This window comes from Solanum stenotomum, chromosome 1, assembly GCF_019186545.1.
Source record: "Solanum stenotomum isolate F172 chromosome 1, ASM1918654v1, whole genome shotgun sequence".
NCBI lineage: Eukaryota > Viridiplantae > Streptophyta > Magnoliopsida > Solanales > Solanaceae > Solanum > Solanum stenotomum.
Genome location: NC_064282.1, coordinates 94,065,126 through 94,089,576, shown reverse-complemented (window position 1 = coordinate 94,089,576; position 24,451 = coordinate 94,065,126). Strand labels below are relative to the sequence as shown.

Below are 24,451 nucleotides of genomic sequence, written 5' to 3'. Positions count from 1 at the left end.
TATGTCTAAAGTTTCCTATGTTAACTTAGGTCAACTCATGCTTTAATTTGGCTCACGAATGCAATTTAAATATTGTTATAAATACTACTTAATTGCATAATCTAGTGTATATAAATATTTAGAATATTTTAGGTCACAAAGCATATGTTTATATTTAATTAACCAAAATTAAAAGGATTAATGGTATAGATGACAGAAGGATGAATTGATTCTGAGTTGACTCATTTAAATGTATAAAAGTTCAGAATTGTTTAATTAATCAATATTATAATTCTTTTTATAAGACCATTAGTGACACCATCATGTCTCTTTAATTATCATTATTCATTAAAGTATTTGTTTGTTTGGATTAAAGTATCTTTTTAGTGCCTTGACAATCCTATTATCCTAATTTTATTCTTAACTAATATACATAAATTAAAGGTATCACCAAAGTCAATAAATTGTTGACCGTCCAGTGTAAAGAATGCAACCTAAAATAATATTCCTTTTGTCCCAATTTACATGTCACTTTTCAAATTTTGAGATTGCAACAAGTCTATATTTGACCTTAAATTTTTCATACATCTTTTAAGTATTTTGAATTGTCAATTATTGTGACTTATAGTACTTTTTACGTAGTTTATAAATATATAAATTTAATTTTTTGAATATTTTGTGCGTAAATTGCTGATTAAACTTAAACTGTTTGACTCTCGAAAAATAAAAAAGTGTCACATAAATGGGACAGAGAGAGTAATAATTATGTCTTAATTTTGAATAATCTGATATCGATTATAAAAATTCTTAGTAATAATTATTCTTGAAAATTACAAACATTTCTATAGAGTAAATATTATTTAATAAAAAGAAACTATATCTTAGAATATAAGTAAATAAAATTTAAAAAAATAATATTTTTTAATAGAGATATAAAAAAGAAACCTAACAAAATAATTTAAGACGAAAAGAATATTTTTTTTAAAAAATGTACTGAAAAATCGAGACCATAGGCTATGGAAAAGGAGCATAAGGTTCTGTGAATATCTTGGACTGTGATTCCCCACAGGCACTCAACACTAGAAAATGGATAAATAGTTCTGTTCATGTATTCGATAAAATTCAGTAATTTTAATGCATATTTCATATTTATGATAAAAAAATATATATTTATATATATAGTCTAATAAAAAATTACATATTTTTTAATTTAAAAAATCTTATAAACTCAATATTTCCATTTCGTTTTGCTAGTCCCACCTCAAGGAGAATCCGAAAAATCTGTAAATAATTCATGGAGTTACTTGTTTCCCTATATATATATCGTCAATATTTTTATAAATTACCAATTCAATTTAATCGATTGTAACAAGTTATATTACAACATTTTTTTAAAAAAAATTATTACTAAAAGGACTTTATATTAGTGGTGCATAAAATGAAACCCTCCCTTTTTATTTTTTTTATTTTTTTGGTTAAACTCTTTATAAATTTATGTTATTTGAATTTCATTGAGTGGCAGATTAATTTAGAATACCTAGATCAGAATTGAAGTATACGATTTTTTTTCATCTATAAATTTATGTACTTAATTATGTATTCATGATCATGTACGTAGGTTCGATTATGTGTTCTATATAATTCTTTTTTCATGGATCAAAGACTTGAATATTTTATTTTTATAATGGATAATAGGAAGATATAAATGCAAGAGTTTTATCTGTTCCAAAACAATATTAAAGTGTAATATCCTCTCATTTAACAATATTTAAGTTAAAAATTCCATTATTAATGTGTTTAAATTTGTATGTGATATTATAAAAACAAAATATATATTCTATGAAAAAAGAATGTTCCCTTTCATCATTATTTATAATGCAATTACACCCACAAATTAAAGTTCACCAGTGATTTGCCCTTTACATGTTTAAATGGACTAGTCTTTTGGTACTATTGACATATTTGGACTATCCTAGGCTTGTACAAGTTACAAAACTTCTTCCTGTTAGTTTACATTCCTATCGTCTCAAATTATCAATCAAATGACAGTCTGATATACGAAATTTTGTTATCATTACGTTCTAGATCGTTAAAGTCTTTAGCGACATTTATATAAAGTTTTGATTATTAATACTCATATTAATTAATATCGTTAAATATATATATATCGACTATTATATTATTACCGCTAAATATTATCACAAAATTCATTATTTATTTTAGTGTTATATAGTTGTTGTTCAAATTAAATGTTGCTAAGACAGCTAAATTATGGATAAAAGGGAATATTGGCCCAAGTGAGTTGGTCATATGCTTTGGATTTTTTTTGGTGATATTCTTGGTATTTGGAACAAGGTTCTTCCATTTCCTGTCTGTTTTTTTTTTTTTTTAATTAAGTTTCTCTATAATTTGATTTGTCATTCTAAAAAAAAAAAAATATCTGTTGTTTTCAAGTTTCTAGAACTGAATTTATCATAATGCTAGCTTGTCAATTCCAAAGAGAATCCATAATTGGTTTGTTTATTGCAAAAGAAAATTAATTGTTTTTAATTGGTGTCTGGTACTCGTATTGAAGTCCGACTAATTTGGATTTGTATCAAATAGGGCATTATTCAGGATGAAGATCTCTTTAGCATGAATTTTTTTCATACTCAAGACTCGAATCTGAGACATCTGATTAAAAGAGGAATAGTCTTATCCATTGTACCACATGTTTTGGTGGTAGTTATTGCAATATGACAACAAATGAAATCAAATATTTTTTCCATCTCATTTTAACGATCGTTTTTTTTAATTATTATTTTCACATTTAAAAAAAAAACATATATGGTATAATTTATTATATTATTTTTATTTTAATAGTAGTAGATTGGTTTTTTATTTTTTAAATACTCCTTCATTTCATTTTTACTTGTTTATTATATTAAAAATAGTGTGCTCAAAATTTGTTACATTACTACTTGACCATGCTTCATTTAAATTTATATTAAATACTAATATACAAATAAAATATATTGTTTAGTAAATTCTGTTCTTTTTTTACGTTTGGAACATTACATGTTTGTTTTGAAAATATTGTTATGTTTATTTTTCCAAAATAATTTTTTAAAATGTCAGATATGTATTTAATGTTCTCTTCTTATAACTTGAAGCACACATGAGCTTTCTCTATTATTAATTATTAATAAATAAAAGTCTACAAGTACATCACTTTGTCAAAGAAGGTGAACTATTGATGTTTCACGAGTTCATCTAATCAGATATTTCAAATTTGAGTTTTGAATATAAAAAAAAAAATTATATTTTCCTCTTAAACAAATCTTACACGGTGTAAATTTAAATTAATTGAGATTTCAATACGAATATTGAACACTAAGTAAAAAAAAAACACCATATTCCTTGTGCTAAAGTAAAAGAGAAAAATGATCTTCCACATAAATTGAATCAATTCAATGTATATAATTAATGTAATATAGATGGCATGTAGATAGTATATATACTACTACATATGGTTGCTAGTTGGAATAGTATCCAATCATAACATGACTTGTCTTTGACAACCAAAACATCTCAAAGATCTAGTGTATCTTTTAATTCAATTCACCAAGAATCAACGTGTGATGGGATGATCGAGATTTTTTCATCTTTGACCATAAGAAATTTTGGATTTGAACTTTGAAATTAATGAACTTTTTCAATCAAGGGTAAATCAGAAAAAAAAATGATTGGAATAAAAGAAATCAGTAAAAAAATAGTTCTCCTTTTAATTATAAATTTATTTAGGATGAATCTAAATTAGTCAGTTAATTTGAAATATCATATAGTTAAAATGAAATAAAAAATTATTTCTATCCAATAAACCCCTTGCTAGGAAAGGTCTTACAAAAGGGGGGAAAACACAGAATGAATAAATATATAAATTGTATTTCAATCCCCTTTAAGAATAGTCCACTAATCAGAGATTTTGAGTTAGAGTTTTGAATATGGAAAAATCTTTAGTAAAGGATATTTTCTCCGAATAAGTCCTACGCTATGAGAATTAATTAGACTTTAATGCAGAGTTATTGAATTTTAAATACTTTAATTTTAAGTACTTAATTATCATTTTTTATTTACATGAAATAATCTTCATGAATGTATGGTGAATTGTTGAATCATAGGTACGTCACCAAAGGAACATTTTTCTTCTTTTGGATATGTGTAATGTAAAATCAAAATTTGTATTTTAAATTTTGTGAATCATAGAAAAAGTGAATTGAAAATATTCCACTCCAACTATACTTGCTTTTATTAAGCTTTTAAAAGAGCTTGATTGATACATCTTATAACTACAAACAAAATAAATAACGTATACATTGCTTGCTATTTTTTATTTCATTTATAAGATTACACTGAATATATTACTATTATACGTTATATTTTTTGATAAAAAAATTAAGAATAATAATGTGTACATGTTCTGAGCTAATATCATTATGATATTATATATGAGTAGTTTGATACTTGAAAATTATATGGAAAGTTTTATATATTATTGTAATTCGTTTTATATCAATATGGTGAAAATTTACATGTCAAAATTAATATAATTTAACTCTCGAAAAGTAAAACATAGATATTTTGAATATTTCTGAATTCACTTAACTTCTTTAGGCAACTATTGCAATGATGGGATGATTAATTTGGTGGCATAGAAAAAAAGGAAAGTGGAGTAAAATGAAAGAATATTTGAAGAAATATTCCTCCTTTTTTAGAGCCATGCAGATAGGGAATTAGGTTCTAAGGCTACGTGGCAAACTGATAATAGGACACATCCACATTTAATCGTCAAGCAGTAGCGGAAGCAGAATTTTTTAGAACAAGGAATAACGAATACCGCCATACCGGTTCAGTCTACTCCTAATATTAAAAAATTAATGAAAATTTGGATTCTATACATATGTATTTTAATTAAAAAAGATTTTTTTGGACCAAAATGGTTTTCTCGATGGAAAAGAAGAGAAAATGTTTAGACTTCTATAAATTGAGAACCAGTCTATCTCACAAAAAATATATTAACATTCACAATGTAGTCATTAGATTTACAATTATTAGTTTCCACATGACAATCTGATTATTTCGATTCCAACACAATGTGGCTAAATAGTATGGATTCTCTCAACAAGAGGAAGAAAAGGAATAAGAATTTTAAAAAGTGTTTTTGAGTGTAATAGCATCAATCACAACACCTACGATTATATGAGACAAAATAGAAGCCAAGAGAATACCAACCATTTCAAATTGATAAGTGGTACTAATTGAAGGTGTATTACATGCACGGATCCATCCCACAAAGTCCTACAAATAAAAATTAAGGCCTGTCAGGCACAAACCCATCACACAAATTCTTACAAATGAAGATTTGGACCTGTCATGCACGAGCTCATCGCACAAAGTCACAAGTGAAGATTCGAGCATGTCAAGCCTACTTTCCACAACAACTATATCAAATTGATAAGTGGCACTAATTGAAGGTGTACTACATGCACGGACCTATCCCACAAAGTCCTACAAATGAAGATACAGGCCTGTCATGCACGAATCCATCACACAAATTCCTACAAATGAAGATCCCCACAAAGTCCTACAAATGAAGATTCAGGACTATCATGCACAAACCCATCACACGAAGTCCTATAAATGAAGATTGAGGCATGTCATGCATGAGCCCATCGCACAAAGTCCTACAAATAAAGATTCGGACATGTCAAGCCTGATTTCCACAATCCAAGCCTGTTGGAGAAAAAAAAAACTTAAAAGAAGAGTCCGATAATGGCCGGTCTAAGTTTCTTCATCAAAGTAAATATGCAACATGGAAATAAAAAGGAAATAATCAGCCATTGCTCATTTTCTAGTCAGAGAAAGCTTCTTTTCTTCTTCAAATTGTTACATTGTACAAGGTATCATCACAAATTACACAAATTAGCACCCTCTATCTATGATACAAGAACTCCCAACAGAGATTTCAGGACTATATATATTTCATCAATAATATATATATATATATATATGGGACCTCAAGTCCTCTTTTACCATAGACAAAAATAATACACCTAAAACGAAGAAAAATATATATATCAACAACGATGAAAAAGTACAATAAACAAAACAAAATCCAGCACTACAAGCCCTTGATAACGAAGAAGACTCTAATTCCTTCTACCTGCCTGTGGCTTAATTTACAAAGGCCAACTCGAAACCCCCAACTGCTTCAATCAAGTTGAACAGGTGCACCTGCAACCTGGGAAAGTTTCAATCTTGCTCTGTCTGAAGCCTGTCCATTCTGTCGAAGATCCCTAGGGCCTCGAAGCCTCATATCTCTACAAGATGATATCTATAACTCCGCCATTTTTCCAAATGGCATCATGCTGTACATACAACTGGAATTCCTCGATGTTAGCAGGAGCCTGAAGTGCAGGAAACAATCTTCACTATTATCTAAATCCAAGCAAGAGAACCTCGATCATTGGCAGTTTGAGGACGACCTCTAGTTGGCGTAGGTGGTCTGTTAGCATTTAGCTCCTACTCAAACAAAGCAATGTAAGCAAGATTAATATATATCAAAGTAAAAGTAAATAGTCGAAGCAAAAGATCTGGAAATATTGAACCTGCATCCAAGTGTCTTCCATACGCTCAGGTGAATTTTCTGGTGATGAAAGTGCTGGTGGCAATGGGTGAATAAGTTTTGGAACAACTACAAGATCTCTACCCAATACCAAGATTGCGCCAGCATTATTAGCAGTACCTGCAGCCAAGAAAATTATATAAGAAAAATCCAGAGAAATATTTGAATAGAAGATAAAATCACTATCTTGAGTAGAACTCTTCCCAATTTTCAAACATCTAAAATTAGAACATACCACAATAATTGGTGGCTGAAAATAATGTAATTAAATGTCCCTGAGCAAATCGTTCAAAGCCATCCATCACGCATTCGTGCGCTCGCACTATCAGTTGAAGATCATTGTTGTTGCAAAATTCCATCACACGATCAGGCTGCACATTGGCAAAGGCTTACATGAGGACATAGGAAATGCTAGAGAAACTGCACTCAACCAAAAACCTATAGAAACAAGATTAGAAGAATAACCTACGGTTTCCACAGACCAAAACCAGAATTGAGCCAACAGCAAAATGATGTCCCTGATACTTTAAGAAACCTTCAAGGACACCCAGCTGGCTGAACCAAATTACCAATTAAAGGACTCTTGAATGCAATTATCTTGAAAGAGAGTAATTGCATAAAAAAAAGAATTTGCTCAGACCCTTGTAGTTAAAACGTAGAATTATTGCAAATGACAGGACTGCAGTTGATCCCAAGAAAGTTGTACAGAAGATTTTGGAAAAAACACAGCCTGAGTAATAGAGGGCATGTGGAGGCTGACTTTTTTGGTTCAAATGCCAGATGATACAACTGAAAAAGAATGTGGCAGCTCCCAAAAAGTTGGTCTAAAACCAGTCAAATGAAAATCAATTTCATTACTACCCTGAAAGAAGAGACTGAAAGAACTACTCACCCCAAAAGTAACCAACCCTGGACCTCTTGCATTTGGTCTTAACCCTTCAACGCTATCATTTTCCGTTGGATCAGACCTAGATGCACACAAGTAAAGTAAGGAAGTGGGAGATAATCAAAAGTAATGACAAAAGAAAAAGAAAAGACAGAGACTAACCACAACAAATCCATCAGAATAATCGACCCTGCTTCCATGGTGATAGGACGCTGGATATTCTCTATCTGTTCTACATGATTAATCGACCTTCCAATGCCACCGTGCATACAGATTATTTTTTTCTCAATTAGTGCTGCGAGAGGAAGCCAATTGAACAACCTATTAATCCGATGCCAAGCCCAGATTCCATCTCTCTCACCCTGTTCCAGATACGAACATCAGTAGCTAACTCAGAAACTGGAGTTCTTTTCCAGTAAGTGATACCATACCATGCGTTCAATGCACTCAATTCGAAAGCCGAAAAGTGCATTAATATCTGCCGCTTCATGATTCCCTCGAATTAAATGAACGTTGTGGGGATGCTCAACCTAAATCAACCATTTTATCAGCGTAAAAAATAATTGATTAATTCAAAAAGCAAAAGCAGAGCTAACATCCAGAGAAATCAGGTACCTTTAAAGCAAGGAGAAGAGTCATGGTCTCCAAGCTGTGCTGGCCCCTATCAACATAATCTCCTAAGAAGAGATAATCGATATACCTGATGGTAATTCACAAAGAAAATTTCTTGTAAGAATCATTGAGACAATCTCTGATTGGCAGTTAAGGGATCACCTAAAGCGTGCTTAAGCCCTATAGCGTTGGGAAGCCTGAGTTGTGCGCTTTGACTAGCTTAATTGGGGCTCTAGTGAGGCATCAATGAGCAAAGGCAAGCACAATTTCATTAATTGGTTCCGTCTATAAGAGCATCACACTTGACAACACATATAGTTGGCGACTACGAATAAGAAATTACAAGTTTAGTATAAGAAAATTGGCCACTTAAAAACATAAAACTACATCATCTCATCTAATTCAGGAATTCAATGATTTTTAACTTGATGACATGATTTTAACTACATACATATATATAGAAAGAAAGAGCTTAACTAATTTTTTTCCATTCTTCTGTCCGAATAATTTTATTTTTTTAATGATGGAAAAATTCCAAGGGCTGGCGCACGGTTCAAAACTCGATGGATAATGGACTGCCCCCCTACTTTTCTCCTCTTAAATACCAAGTTTTTGTTTAAGGCAGGTTTCAAACCAATGATGAGCGTGTAACACACATATCACGCGCTACACTCTTACCACAGGACAAAAGCGCTGGGAGGCGTCCAAATAATTATTTTTAGCTTTTATAGTTACATTTTCTAGCATTACATTTCTATTTTTCTATTTTTCTTTATTGGTTCTTTTCTTGCTAAAACCCATGCTTTAATTGCACTTTGCGCTTAAAGCCTCAGCAAACTTGGGCACTTCTCGCCTTTTGACTACTTGGTTGGGCAGGAGTACCTGAGACCTAATACTTGTGGGATGTAAGTGTAACAGCTTTCAAGGCTAGTTAGTAAAGAAGCGCGCAGATTGGTCTAAACACCATCATCATTTTTAAAAAATTAAGGTGTAATTGATCTTTGTCCAAATCTAGTTTTTGTTCCGACTTTTTGTTTGCAATTTGTGCATATCTCACTCGTTTCATTCTTTTGTTCCTATTTTTTCCAATTACTTGTAATTTTGGGTCTACTTGATCAATGAAATTCTCAATTTGTTAGCTTCCATATTGTTGATTATTTGAAGAATAACCACAGTACTCCCTCCTATTTCCTCGATTTTCTTCAACTTCATTGAATATATTCCATACCAATAATACCTTTCATAAGCTCAACTTTGTATGGATGTACCTTTCTCATATGAAGACTTTGGCTCTGCTTTTATCCTAAAATGTTGTGCTCAGCAAATCACATCAAATAGCAGGCTCTGCTCATCCGAAGATTCTTTCTACTATGTTAATCTCATCTACGAATTCCACAGCTTCTCATAGTAGATACTTAGTTCGAGGACTATTTTGTAATCTATTTCTGACATAAAGAATACACCATCTTAGTGCTAATCATTAACAAAATATACTTACCTTATGTACCCAAACGGCCAAAAAAACGCTTCCCTAACTTAAATAGGTGCCACCATAAATAGTTATAACTTGTTCATAGCTCATTCTTTTCGAACTATTATTCCTATTTCACCCAACTATAGTATTTTAGGCTACCACTCTTAACAAGATGTTCGATTATTCCCATCTATGTTGTTGATTATTTGCATAACATGGTACTCCTATTTCCTCAACTTTCTTCAATATTTATGTATTTCCGCATTAATCATGCCTTTTGACAGGCCTATATTCGTATGGCTGTACATTTCTCTTCCAAAGGCATTAGCTCTGCCTTGTACCCAAAGATATTGTGCTCATCAAATAACAGCACATAGTAGGCCCTTTTCATCTACCGATGATCATCTAGAAGCTCTTGCTCATAAACTTCACTCTTCTTTATGCCATTTCATAATTCATACCAATTCACTGCTGATCCTCCATTTGAATCAGCTCAAGAGTCTTCCTTTTCACCCAAAGAAGACATCCTCATTTCTGCTCTGACCAAATTCGTTTCAGCTGTATCATTTTGATAACACATCACGTCATTGTACTCGTATCCAAGGCTTAGGTTACTATATGATTGAAAAATCAATAAATTTGATACCTCCAAAAGATCAGGATAAAGCAAATTTCAACACCACACCCAGCATGGCATATGTAAGGTACCTTCCCCAGTGAAAGCAAGAATTTGAAACTCTAATTAAGGTGGAATATAATAAGGGATACGTTCACAAACCTCTCCTAACATACTTCCCCCTGTGGTTTCTAATATTACACATACCTCCCTTCTCTCATGTTTAGTTAAAAAAACTATTTTCTAACTTGAAAAGGACAAGTTTGCCCCTTATTTCGCATTTTTATGTTCTTTTCTATTCTATGAAAGAAATTTTAAACTTTTAACCTTTTTTTGGGACTGGTCCATTATAGTATCCGAAATTTGACTTATGTTATTTGAAATTTTATAGTCGGATGCATACATTAATGGCAATGTAATTTTCATCTGTTTTGAGTCGAAGGTCTATCAGAAACAACATCTCTTCCATTATAAAGTAGGGGTATGGTCTGCATGTTGAAGTGTGTGACCATCCCATCTAAAAGCTTAGTTGTATTCTCAACATGCCCCCTCGCGTGTAGACCTGATTCTTTGCCATGGACCAAGCACGTGAATTTTTTTTTTTGATATTGGTGGCAGTGAAATTCTATCTCAGGACATCTGCCTTCTCTGATACCTTGTTGAAGTGTGTGACCATCTCATCTAAAAGCTTAAGCTATTAGATGAGATGGTCACACACTACAACATTGCATAACCCTATCTTATACTTGAAGTGGGATTATACTGGATATGTTGTTGTTGTTGCATATATTAATGGCACACAAGATAAACATATCAATATACGAACCTCATTTCAATTTTTGGGTAAATAATTTAATCATTTAATTTTCAAACGGGAAACACATTACTTATACTTCTCTTCCTCTTATATAACAAAACTATGTTCTTATATTTCATTAGATATGTTAACATAAAAGAGAGACTAGCTTAACAGTGAGTAGAAATTTGTTATTATTTTTATTTCTTAAACAAAACCACCTAACCAAGTTTTGGAGAGAGGTAAAGTTTTTAAAAATTATTGAAACATTACAAATTAAGGGGTCTAAGTCTCATATCCATACATATTGACACTCATTTTTGCTACTACATAAGAAAAAAGTTACTAAGTCCAATCATCCTTAATAATCAACATGAGGAATTCTCACCAAACCATTTCAGCAAACATACATCAGATGATAATTGCTACTTCCTCTGTCCCTAATTACTTGTCCAATTTTCCTTTTTTACTTGTCCATTTTGACAAATCAAGAAAGGACAAAAAAAAATTACTTATTATACCCTCAATTAATTAATTTTGAAAAAGGTAGATCTTCTTGAAAATCTTAAATGCTTAATTCATCCACTTCATAATTAATAGGGGTAAAATTGTAAACTCACTATGTCAATCATTGTTTACTTAATAGGTGTGTCAATTCAAAAGTGGACAAATAATTAGGGACATAAGGAGTAATAGTTTGGGGTTAGAAATTTTTGTATCATTATATGAAGCTTTTTGTTCAACATTAGACATTTTCATCAAAACTTACAACAAATATGTTTGCTTTCTGGTAGTAATGGAAGAAATCCAAATATATTTGCGACTATGTCCAATTAATTATTTCATCATTCTTTACGCACGGATATAAATTAAGTGTCATGAATGTATTATATCATGCATCAAAACTTAGAAAATTAAGTGTCATGAATGTATTATATCATTGCATCAAGTGATAAGAAAAAATGGTTAGTTTTGTCACACAAAATCAAAAAAAAAGTAAACTTACCACCTTAGGGGAAAACTTGTCATGTTTTAGGTCACAAATAGTTTTGATACAATTAAGTAAGAAGCGGGGTGGGTGTTAACAGTCAAAACCACAGGGAGGGTTTGTGAACTTATCCCGAAAAACAAATATTAGTTCTAAGATCTCCAAAGATTTGGGCGGGACAAGCTTCACTTAAAGCTAGTTTCCCTGACCTATTCAGCTTGAGTCTACAGAAAGTGGCCACTGTCAAAGAAATGAGAGATGCTCAAGGTTGGAATTTAAAGTTCAGAAGACCTTTAAATGATTGGGAGGTGAATAGAATGTTTGAATTTCTAAATATCCTGGAACGATACAAGGAACTCAGTAATAGAGAAGACAAACTGTTATGGGCTCCAGATACACAGGGGAGATTCTCAGTTGGAACAGCTTACAGAAACTCACAGAGGACACACACTCAATCAAGCTACTGGCCATGGAAAATGATCTGGAAAGTTAAGGTGCCCTTCAAGGTGGCCTGTTTTACTTGGCTCTTAGCAAAACAGGTTGTTCTCACGTAGGATAACCGTATGAAGAAGGGCCTCAATTTGTGCTCCAGATGTTTTTTTTGTGAATGTGAGACAGAGACAATAAATCATCTCTTTTTACAGTGTAAGGAGACGGTGAAACTTCGGCAAATTTTCATCAATAAAAGGGGCATCAGTTGGTCTATGCCAGGAAACATAAAGGAAGCTTTGGCATGTTGGAATCGGGATGGAAATCAGTCGGGGCACATGGAGAGATGGACGATTGTCCCAGCCTGCATTTGGTGGACTATTTGGCTGGAAAGGAATCAAAGATGTTTGAGAACAAGAGCTACTCTATGGAGAAAATGAAGCTGAAATGTTTAGCTCTTTTCTATTTTTGGTGTAAACATGAATATCCTCATGAAGATGAGGATATCACTAGTATGTTAGAGTCCTTAAGGCGTTCATAGGAAAACAACAACACTTTTGTATTTCTGATTGTAAGTATTACTGGAATACATCCCGAGTATTCCTGTGTTTATAATACAAGTTACCTTTTCAAAAAAAAAAAAGAAAAAAAGATCTCCAAAGAAATAACCCAAGTTGAAGGAGGGCAATATAACTACAAGAATTAGCACCTCCGCTAGTTTCTTTTTTTAAAAAAAAATAGCAATACCAAATTATGGAACATGGAAAGCTAGAGAACGTGCAAAAAGTGGTTAAGCACGTTTGCTGACCATATCCTTTTAGCTGTTTCCTTGACGTTGAAATGTTTTTGTTTGATCTAGTGCATTTTTGTCCAGAATTCTTTGCAAGATTGGCATCCTTATTTTAGACTAATTTAAAAAGGACTTCAAATTTCCTTACTTCAAAAAAAGCACTCACGGGTGTGGCCTAATGGGCATTAAAGTGAGTTCAAAATCATGAGGTCTCAGGTTCAAATCTTAGCGGAGGCAAAAACACTAGGTGATTTCTTCCCATTTGTCCAGGTCTTAGTGAACAAAGTTAACCAGTACATGTGTTGATGGGAGCTAGCAAGTGCGCCATGGAATTAGTCGAGGTGTGCACAACACACAAGCTGGCCCGGACACCACAATTATGAAAAAAACATACATCATTGGGTTTCTCCCTCGTTACACTGTTCCCCTTCTATTCGTATGCTCAGTGGAAGTTTCTATTAATCTTTGGGTAGCTACTAACAGACTTTCTTTAATAGTGTATACAATTTATTAAGGCATAATACATAAAGAGGACCTTTAACTTGGCATCAATTCATAACTATGACCTAAACTTTGCCAGTGCACAAGTAGGCACTTTAACTATCACAAATTTAAACAATTAAACACTCGTATATCCCAGGCAAAGTGCGTGATATGCAAGTGCTTCTACGTGGCTGCCAACTAATTAAAATAAATACACGTGGATTTTTCAATTAAAAAACAGAAAATAAAAACAAAATAAATAGGCATAATACATAAAGAGGACCTTTAACTTGGCATCAATTCACAACTATGACCCTAAACTTTGCCAGTGCACAAGTAGGCACTTTAACTATCACAAATTTAAACAATTAAACACTTGTATATCCCAGGTAAAGTGCATGATATACAAATGCTTCTACGTGGCTGCCAACTAATTAAAATAAATACACATGAATTTTTCAATTAAAAAACTGAAAATAAAAACAAAATAAATATCAATTAACAACTTTGATCCTATGCTTAGAATGGAGAACAACGTTTTCCTCTTTCTTCTCTACAAAATCCTAACCCTAAGTTCCTACATTTCATCCTTCGAATCAATGGTAAAATTGTTGAAGAAAGAGAGGAAAATGGCAAAAAGCTGTTGAAGAAATTAGAAAGAAGAGAGTAAAGTGAGATTTTGATTTAAAAAAGGGAAATATATATATATAAGAGATTCATTAAGGGTACAAGTGTCATTTAAGCATTTTTTTACTGTTGGGCGCCTTTATTTTTACCACTGACGCGCCTAATTGAAGTGTGTTTCACGCACTTTGCCGTGTAGGATTAGAGTGTTTTATTGTTAAATTTTTGGATAGTTGAAGTGCCTACTTGTGCACTAGCAAAGTTTAAGGTCATAGTTGTGAATTGATGTCAAGTTAAAGGTCCTCTTTATGTATTATGCCATTTATTAATGTACAAAACAATTCCCACATAGAGATGTATACAAAGTAGAGGATCTCAGATTCTCATACAAAAACATGACTCTCTACAAAGAGCAACAAATGTATGTGTTCCCTAATTACTAGCAAGAGCTAATTTTACATGACGGAAAAAAAGGTGATTATCATCATTATAAATATTGACAAGGTATGATGAGACTTTTTCGCCAACTTTATGAATATAAAATGCACAAAAAATTCACAGATACAGAACACAGGCAACCTAAGCTGCTTAAATGGCGGCACTGTTGGTTAGAACAAGAAACATGAAGCAAGATTGAGTCAAGACACTCACGCTATGTCCCCAGCAGTTGATGGGGAACCATACTCATCAAAAAGACGCATCAGATCCCCAAATTGCCCATGCAAGTCACCAAATATCTTAATAGGAGCCCTTAGCTGTAAAACACTAGGTTCACTGGAAAATATTCTCTCTGCACTATCACAAAGATCAGCTATTTCATTGCAATCCAAGAAAAATTGCCGTCTGACAGGCGGCTTCCAACCTCGAGGTTTCAGAAGATGGGCAATCACCTGAAACGGTAAAGGGAAAAAAAGATATAAAACCAAAAGCATGTGGTTTATGATACAACATACAGCCAAAGCTAACAACAGATACTCATTCTAACAAGTGGAGTGTTTTCTTTTCTTAGGAAGGTGTATAAGAAAGTGGAATATTTTTCTTCTTCAATGTGTATTGAGAATATTGAACTCCGCATGTGCGAGCTTGTTCACATTGCCGTTCCGAAGCCCAGATAAATAAGGCCGCACAAAACCAGTGTTGTAAAAGACGAAAAACTTTAAAAAGCACTCCACAACTATTGGGGCTTTAAGCACCACACGCAGTTAAAGTGTGAGTTTTAGGTGCAAAACTAGCCAAATCACATTGGGGCAATCGGAACTGGAGAGTACAAATTTGTCGGTCCGGCCCAGTAGACATGTCAAGCTAAAGCCATAATTCTCATTGCTAATCAATATTAGTTGAACCACATAACCGAAGTCATCATACCTTTTTGGGAACACTGTTAACGGACATTTGTCTATCCAAAAGTTTTCTTGCTGCTGTCACGTTTTCTGGGGTTCCATAACTTACTCGCCTGCCTTCATTTTCAAATTGATCAATTGAAAGTTGTCGCACCATACCACCTAGGGCACCCCCAGTCTCTGCAGCTACAACCACCTACAGGTGCATTAAATACATTAAATCAGTTAACATACAAATTTAATCGGATACGAAACATATTATTTTAGGCATAGGACTAACAGCACGGTGATGCAGCCTAACTCCAGTTGGGGTAGAATTATTTGAATCAGGTTTGATCAAGGTAGGTTCCTCTTCACCACTAGGTGTTGCCTCAGCTCCCCGATCCCTATCCGGAAGTTCAACTTCTCCATTACCTTGTTGTCGAGCTTTGGCAGCTGCTAGTGCAGCAGTAATGGCCTCTGCTTCTGCTGCAGAGGCCTCCACAAGGTATTCAACACCTTTGCCAAGTTTCCTACAAATGAAGCCATGGGAGATGAAATTCAAAAAACAAAATAGCAATATACGAATAACAGCAGATATTGTCATTCTTATGCAACTGCAAACTCACCGACATCCTTGAAGCACGGCATTTTCAGTGCTTATATCCGTAAACATATCACCATTTACAGGGGGGGCAACAGGACTTCCCAATATAACAGAACCATCATTAACTTCCTCTGGAACGGTTTGCCTTGTTCTTTCATCACCAAATCCATACCTTCCGGTAATCCTTCCATCTTGAACATTAGATGCTGCAGCTGCAGCGGCTGCATGTGAAGCTGCACTAGTTGTTTCAGCAGCAGCCAAGTCTTCCGCGACAAGCAAGTCATCTAGCAGTACCCCTGCGGCAAAAACACCAACTCAGATACTGTCTTGGTATTACAAAAATATCACCTACACATAGAGATTCCAAAAAATCAGCCATTTCTCAACACCAGAAGCAAGATTGCAGCATAAACCAGGAAACTACCTGAATACCTGCTCCTGGGGGCATAATTAACTAGAGAACTTTGTTAAGCAAGTATATTTCATAACAATAGTTTTATATAAGTAGGATCAATCCTATTTACAAAATTAAGTTGCTTGGACTTTTCAAAATCCTTGCCACACCCATGTCGACACAACATGGGGGTGGGGTGGAATCCATGCTGAAATCCGATCAACTTACCTTGGGTGTTTTGCCTTCATCTACGAATGGAAAGTATAGATTGATTGGGTTTTTGGTTTTTTAATCAATCGAGATATACCCTTTTTTTTAAAAAAAAAAAAGGAAATTGAGATATATACTTCAACCGTCATAATATATATTTATTGGCTGTTTCCCAGTACCCATATCCACACTCGGATCCATACCCCCTGTAAAGATATGGTACTGGGCCTAACTCAATCTCAAAAGCTAGCTTATGAGGGGAGGTTTGTCCATGTCCATATAAGGAGACCAATTTCTCATCCCTCTACCGATGTGGGACTTCTTAACACTCCCCAGCACACCCAAAACTGGAGTGTGAACACTTATAAATGGGGCCCAACATCGGTGAACAACAAATTGGGATGGGTTTGGCACTGATACCATGTAAAGATATGATACCTGGGTCTAACTCAATCTCAAAAGTTAGCTTATAAGTGGAGGTTTGTCCAAGTCCATATAAGGAGACCAATTTCCCATCCCTCTACCGATGTGGGACTTCTTAACACCCCCGAATCCTAAAATATTTAATGAAGAGTCCGGCCTTTAGATCCGCATCGTATTGGATACCCGCACCCAGTCCGAGCAACTTATTCGAAAATTATAAGTAGATGCCATTATGGTACTCAGAAAGATGTAACAGCTAGGAGATTTGCTAAGATTCACGCATCTAGCAGTATTTTGGCATCTATAGTTTGGAAAGTCAATAATTACATAATTTGGACTGAGAAAACTAATGATCCCAATCTGAGATCATCTAATTTATTGCTTCAGCTTCAACAGTTACATATCCAAGATTCCAACACTTCATTTGAAATAAGTTCAATGAATGTTTTGAAGGCATGAGTCCATAATAACCTCTCCTAGGCACATATTTAATTACAGTAATTTAAGCAAGTATACTCCATAATAATACTTTCACATAAGTAGATGGCATTACAGTACTTGGAAAGAGGTAAGAGCTAGGAAATTAACTAAGATTTAGGAATCTGCCAGTATTTTGGTGCCTATAGTTTGGAAAGTAAACAGTTTCATGAGTTGGAGAATTGCAACAACTCAACAAACGACTTTCATCTGAGATCAGCTAGTTATTGTTCTAATAATTAATCACAGCTTCTAGTTTACATCTCCAACATCTTTATTTGGAGTAAGTTCAATCAAATATTCAAAGGCACATGTTCCACTGAAGAATAAGAGAAGAGTTTGATCTCATTCTCATCATTCAAGTGCGCATTATTGGTAAGAGTTTTGGTTTTTCTTATGACGGGAGTGTCCAGGCAAGCTTGCACACACCTCGACTATTCCACCAGGTACCTCCTACCTCCCACTAGCATAAGTACCGGTTAACTCTACGTCTCTACCAAGGCAGATAGGGTGGTGGATAGGGAATAGATTTTGCTATTTTGAACCAGGGAAGCCTTCAATAACTTACATATCGAGCAATCAGTTATCAATGTAACCTGATTCTCATTAGACGGTGTTATGATGTGAACAAAAGGAGGTGCTCTTAATTGCAGTTCAATCTACTGTACAGGCCCGCTTTTTAAACCTTTTCCAGCAGCATAGCTATGAACATACCTTTGGTGTCATTTTATTCACATGGAAAAGATATTCAGCAAAGTAGAAAACAAAGAAAGTGATCTCAGCATTTTAGAGGCATGTCTTTCACTAGAACAGATAAGGAGTCCATCCCATTTCTCTAAAGCAACAAGAGACTCTTTTTGGCCTACAGCGCCAATTTAAAATCCCTCAATGGGGAGAGCTAACTACTAGGTGCAACACAAAGAGCATCCGTTCTAGTTGCAACTTCACCAGGCAAAAGTTGGCCAACCAAGACCAGACCTTTTACATTGAAAAGAGACATTCCTTCTTAATATTTAGAACTTAAAAGACAGGCAAGTTAAAACATTAGTTTCTGTTGCAGATAAATATATGAGATGGTCACACCATTCTATAAGGTATGAGGTTCTGAGTTTAAACCTCATTGCTACCCGTAATCAAAGAGAATTTCAGAGTGCTTTGCCGAAGAAAAAGACTCAAGCTACAGCCCGCACATAAGGGGGCGTATTGCAAGCCAATGTAAAAGTACATACAAAGTGCTCCTCTTAACAGTTCAATATTTAGACAGGGCGGCACACATTTCATCAGTTTCAGTTTTCAACAGCAGCATTTAGTTTTAGTTTTAGTTTTATCAGCATGGCTTGGCTTGCAGTCTAGGCACAGCAACAAATTACACAATTTACCTACGAAAGACAAAGAACCCACCTATTAGAAAGTGAAACACAAGAAAAGTAAGCAGTTACCTTACCAATGGTATCCATAATCAGTGGAAATAGGGATAAATTTAAATAAAAAAAAATCTATGAGAAGTACACAATAGATGTTGCTCATGCATTCCAAGAACTTCCATTTTTCTATCTATATTTTACTTTACAAGTAGCTAAGATCGGGATTTAGCTGGGCTACTTATAAACACATACACCAAACAGCACATCCTCAGCAGGGACGAAGTAAGAATATAGAATTAAATGTCTTCAGTTATCTTTTTTTTTAAACTAAGCAATGACTTCAGATCATACTCAAAAAAGTGAAAATAGTTGTCATCTGAATTTATCAAATTAGAAGCGATTAAGATGTCCATATTCTAGCATTACCTCCACGCAAACCACCATACATAAATACCAAGTCACCAACAGCGGCAGCCGCATGCCTACAACGCCTGGTCAATTCAACTGCAGCATCTCCCCCAGCTGCATCTGCACTGTATCTACCTGTCCTAGGACTGGTGACAACAGATTTTATGTCACACCACACTCCTGCAGCAGTATCAAGAACTGCCACCAGACAAAAGTTAAAGCAAAGAAAGAAAGAAATATGCAGGATTTTCAGGGATTGACATTTAAAATAATAATAATAATAATAACAATAATTAAAATTCAAGCAAAATCAGTTGTCCGTAAGAAAATGACAAGAAAATCATCAAAAAGTACCGGCTATACTGGAAGAGTCTTCTACCATGCGTCCACCACCAAGAGCCCCTCCAGAAACATGGAGCCGAGCATTAACAAAAACCTAAATTACCAGAATACAACTGATAAACACCTTACAATTTGTGAGGATTAATTGAGTCATTAAAACCACTTACTGCAGCATGCTGATATCTAGGAGATGGTGACACACCAGGAGCAATGGCCCATTCCCACCGCCCATCTCTATGTTTGGCCAGTCCATATGCACTTGCTAGTGGCTGTGAATCACCAAGGCAAAAGAATATGGTAAGTACAACAATCACACAAGCCCATATACTTAAATCCAAGTCGCAACATTCACGGTACAAATTAACTGCAAATCAGATCCAAACCCCTCAAAGAAGCTTCGTAACGTTTACATTCGTTTAGAAAAACTCAAAGTTAGACATCAAATCATCTATGAGCTGGTGCTGCAAATTCGTAAGCCAGACTTGGTGGTTATCAGGAGAGGGACACTGAGGAGAACGAGATGGCAAGACAGCGGAACACAGGGGATCAATGGAGATCAGACAGACAACTAAAACATGAGGAAGTGCGACCATTCATAATTGTTGCTAACATACAACAAATAAATAAAATGCCCCGCCTCCCTCTAGCAGCTTAAACTTTGGAGATCAGACAGGAAACTAAAAGATGAGGAACTGCGGCCATTCATATTTGTTGCTAACATACAACAAATAAATAAAATGCCCCCCTTCTAACAGCTTAAACTTTGAACTATTTACACAATTGAACATGTTATTAGAGCATGCAAGAGGTACGGGTTTCAGGTCTAACTTCCAACCATTAACAGAAATATTGTTCACGTGCTTGACCCAAGAAAAAAAATCAGACCTGCAAGTGAGTGGAAAACCTAACATATGCAATATATTGTCCATATATATGAAAAGGGAGAATAATTGAAAACTGGGGAGTGTGAACAACTATATTTCACCACTATTTATCCATGAAGGTGACTGGCAACAGCTTACGAACTTAGTAACATAGCTGGGAATCATGTATCATCAAGGATATGGGCTTCATGTGTGCGTGAAGGTAAAAAGAAAAATTCTGTGAGAAATCACGGATATAGAAGAGGTAGCGGAGGTGGTGGAATTGAAGCAAAGAGGAATAAAAAAAGGTAAACTTCATGGTAACATAGCCTTCCAAAGTGAATGGTATTTATAAGACAAGAACAATTATCAGCATAAGAAACATTTTTTTTGTTTGCAAGAGAACATGATTCACTCACCACACTATTGGCATCCCGCCCTCCACAAAGCAGAAGAAGACCATCAGAGCGTGCACTTGCAGTTGCGTACCTAGCCAAGTAACACAAACTGATAAGTATTTCCATTGGTTGGTGCAGATCAGGATTGCAATAATTCATTTCAGCATTGATCTTATGGAAGGAAACTCATGATAATCCACAAAGAAAATTCAAATGGAAATGCCAAACTTTTTCAACCAAACACATAAAGGGTTTTTTCACTGAATGGCCAACATATCTGGTAGTATGTCACTAGACCCTACTTGTTAAGCCCATCTTCCAAACAAGGAAAGAATGCATTTCCTATTTCTTTTGCAAACATTCTGTTGGCACGTAGGCAAGCATAATACAAAAAAGCAGAAGCAACTCTAATGTATTATTGTTATCTCTGTCTGCAATATACTATAAAAAAGTAAGTTTGAAATGTATCCCTAATGTTTTTTCATATCCACAGTACATGTATTTGTAGCTGATTTAGGTTTTCCTGCTTATGTTTAATCTATACTGCAAGCTTCACACCCAGCCAAATCCCCACACACACCTCCTGAAGTAAGGGGAAGAATAAAGAAGCTCTACACATCAGGTTTGGAGATACCACACAAATAACACATCAGTTTCATTTGTTGTTAACAAAGATTTGTCATCTCTCTAGTATGGGTGTTTTTTTAACAAAGAGGTACTTAACAGGTAAGGGAAGGGAGTATAGGACAGCATCAATCAATCAAGTACTGATAGGAAATGATTGTCAGAGTTCAAATGAACCTTGTGGAATGCGAAGTTTTAGTTTCACAAATCATTGCACTGTTCTATAGCTAAATCTAGGGGTGTCAAACATGGCCCAAAAATTGATGGTCTACCCAGACACCCAACATCCTATGGGTTGGACACAAGATAATTTTGTATTGGGCGGATTTTTAGCCTGCCCAACATAACCTATCTTTAAATTGATTCCATTGTGGCCCAATTCTAACCCATTTGAAAGATTTACTTTAATTTGGTTTAACTGTTTTAGTTTTACTTTAATTTTTTATTTTTTTTTGAAACTGGTAAGGTTGTATTCTTCAGCATTAAGGGCATGCTGGCCACACCAAAAAGTGTCAATTACAAACTTCCTATCAAATCTACAATCTGATCTGTATCTACTATACACAACTGTTTACACCAAAAAAGTAGAGATACTATACAATTCCATTTGACCTTGTGTATGGAATTGGATCTATTGTCAAAACATCTACTGTTCCTTTCCTTCCAGATTGACCACCATATACATGATGGTATTAACCTCCACCATCTCTTCTGGCTTACTTTAATTTTTTTCTATGTATTCACTTTTTTTGTACCATGAATCTTCTAAGTTTGATGTTGAGCAGTTTTCACAGCATTAGACTACCACATTAGTCAAATAGTGCAAACAATAACAATAATTAATTACATAATAAGTTTTCAATACTTCCAAAAGCTTTAAAATAAAATTGAATGAAATATAACGGAGGCTAATTTTAGAACAAAAATAGAAGTACATGGATACATCTAAATCTCACTCTGAAATATTTTGATTTGTGAAATTTATTATGTTAACATTTTGACCCAGTTGATAGCTCCATATATTTCTTTTTTTTAAAACTGGTAATGTTGTATTCCTCAGCATTAAGGTATGCTAGAGACCTCCAAAAAGGTAGTAACAAGCTAGAACAAGAGACTAATTACAGTAATCCTAAAAGATCTACTAATTCTTCAGCATTTTCTATACAATGTTCTTTACACCAAAAGTAGAAAGTTGTTATGCGGCTCTCTTTGATTTTCTGAATGTTGTTGAATCTATCGTCAAAGTTTCTTCCATTCCTCTCCCTCCAGATAGTCCACCAGATACAGTGTGGGATTATTCTCCACCACTTCTTCTGTGTCTTGCTTCCCCCTCTCCTAATCCAGCAACTTAACAAGTCTGCTGTGTGCTCTGGCATTGACCATTTTGTCTCTGTTAAACTAAGAAACATAGTCCAAAGCTGAGATGTGACTTTACAATGGAGGTACAGATGGTTATTTGTCTCTCTAACGTCACTACATAACATGCATCTGGACACAATTGGCAATCCCTTTTTCTGCAAGATCTCATGAGTGAGGCAAGCTTTCCTGATTACTAACCAAGCAAAGCACTTGACGTTAGTAGGAGTCATACTTTTCCATACATGCTTCCAAGGACCTATTTTGTTCTCAGGCATCCAGGATACCTCTTTCCTATAAATTCTACCTACAGAGAACTTGCCATCCTTATCATGTTTCCATCTAAAAGTGTCATCCTCTACAGTGGTGCCTTTGAAACCATCAATCATCTGCAATAGCTCCACAAACCTTCCTACTTCCCAGTCATTAAGATGCCTCCTGAAGAAGAAGTTCCATCCCTGTGGGGACCAGCTATCAGCCACTGTAACCTCAAGGTTAGTGCATATATTGGCCAGATCAGGGAAAGCTTGCATTAAAACTTCTTGTCCAATCCATAGGTCCTTCCAAAATAGTATTTTGTTCCCAGCACCCACCTCATAACATGAATTCTTTACTAGTCTAGGCCAAAGATTCCTTATAGATCTCGATACCAATGTTTCATAGGTGGTTGATACAACATTGGTACACCATTGCTCTGTCTGGCCATACTAATTCAGGATTACCTCCTTCCATAGAGCATGTTCATTTCCATTTAATCTCCATAACCATTTCATGAGCAAGCAATCATTCTGCAGTTTCAGATTCCTGACTGCTAAACCACCAACCTCCTTGTGTAATTGTGCAGTCTTCCATTCTACCAAATGATACCCCTTTCCCTCCTTGTTCCCAAACCAAAGCAAATTTCTTCTTAATCGGTCCAACTTCTTGACCACACTTATTGGAATAGGGAATAGGGGCATCACATATGTGGGAAGCAAGTCCAGAACTGCATTTATCAAAGTGAGTCTGCCTCCAAGAGACAAGTATTGTGTCTTCCAATTTGCCAACTTCTTTTCCGTCTTTTCCAAAATCCTATCCCAGATAATCAATTCTTTGTGTTTGTTGCCTAATGGCATGCCTAGATAGACTGTTGGTAATTTGTCTACCTTACACCCCAAGATACCAGCTAGTTCCTCCATCTGCACCACTTCTTTAATAGGAAAGAGGTTACTTTTCCTCCAATTAACGCTTAAACCAGAAATGGCTTCAAAAACAATTAGTATCATCCTGATATAGCAAATTTGTTCAGCTATAGCTTCACAAAATATCACAGTATCATCTGCATA

The 24,451-nt window shown here is 34.6% G+C and overlaps 2 protein-coding genes across 2 annotated transcripts; both read right to left on the bottom strand.

Moving 5' to 3' along the window:
- Positions 1 to 5,865: 5,865 nt before the first annotated feature.
- On the bottom strand, positions 5,866 to 21,323 carry LOC125866719 (serine/threonine-protein phosphatase BSL3-like). Its single transcript, XM_049547056.1, has 15 exons — positions 21,168 to 21,323; positions 20,053 to 20,154; positions 19,898 to 19,979; positions 19,562 to 19,741; positions 16,290 to 16,563; positions 15,962 to 16,193; positions 15,707 to 15,877; positions 14,993 to 15,231; positions 8,145 to 8,229; positions 7,961 to 8,059; positions 7,692 to 7,891; positions 7,536 to 7,611; positions 6,879 to 7,014; positions 6,627 to 6,763; positions 5,866 to 6,540 (listed from the first exon to the last, which is right to left on the bottom strand). The coding sequence occupies exons 1-15, from the start codon at positions 21,303 to 21,305 to the stop codon at positions 6,457 to 6,459; spliced, it is 2,235 nt and encodes a 744-aa protein (XP_049403013.1). The 5' UTR covers positions 21,306 to 21,323; the 3' UTR covers positions 5,866 to 6,456.
- A 1,565-nt stretch (positions 21,324 to 22,888) lies between these two features.
- On the bottom strand, positions 22,889 to 24,391 carry LOC125859358 (uncharacterized). The gene is made up of 2 exons (XM_049539092.1): positions 23,849 to 24,391; positions 22,889 to 23,686 (listed from the first exon to the last, which is right to left on the bottom strand). Exons 1-2 carry the CDS (start codon positions 24,389 to 24,391, stop codon positions 22,889 to 22,891), a joined length of 1,341 nt encoding a protein of 446 aa, XP_049395049.1.
- Positions 24,392 to 24,451: the final 60 nt, after the last annotated feature.

Excerpts from the sequence above, each read along its gene's own strand:
- LOC125866719 (XM_049547056.1), bottom strand. The coding sequence starts at position 21,305 with ATGAATTATTGCAATCCTGATCTGCACCAACCAATGGAAATACTTATC. Across the intron at positions 19,980-20,052 it reads CTAGATATCAGCATGCTGCA|GTTTTTGTTAATGCTCGGCT; the intron begins GTAAGTGGTTTT and ends CTGGTAATTTAG. Across the intron at positions 19,742-19,897 it reads AGACTCTTCCAGTATAGCCG|TTCTTGATACTGCTGCAGGA; the intron begins GTACTTTTTGAT and ends GTCTGGTGGCAG.
- LOC125859358 (XM_049539092.1), bottom strand. The coding sequence starts at position 24,391 with ATGATACTAATTGTTTTTGAAGCCATTTCTGGTTTAAGCGTTAATTGG. Across the intron at positions 23,687-23,848 it reads AACATGCTCTATGGAAGGAG|GACCTATGGATTGGACAAGA; the intron begins GTAATCCTGAAT and ends CTATTTTGGAAG.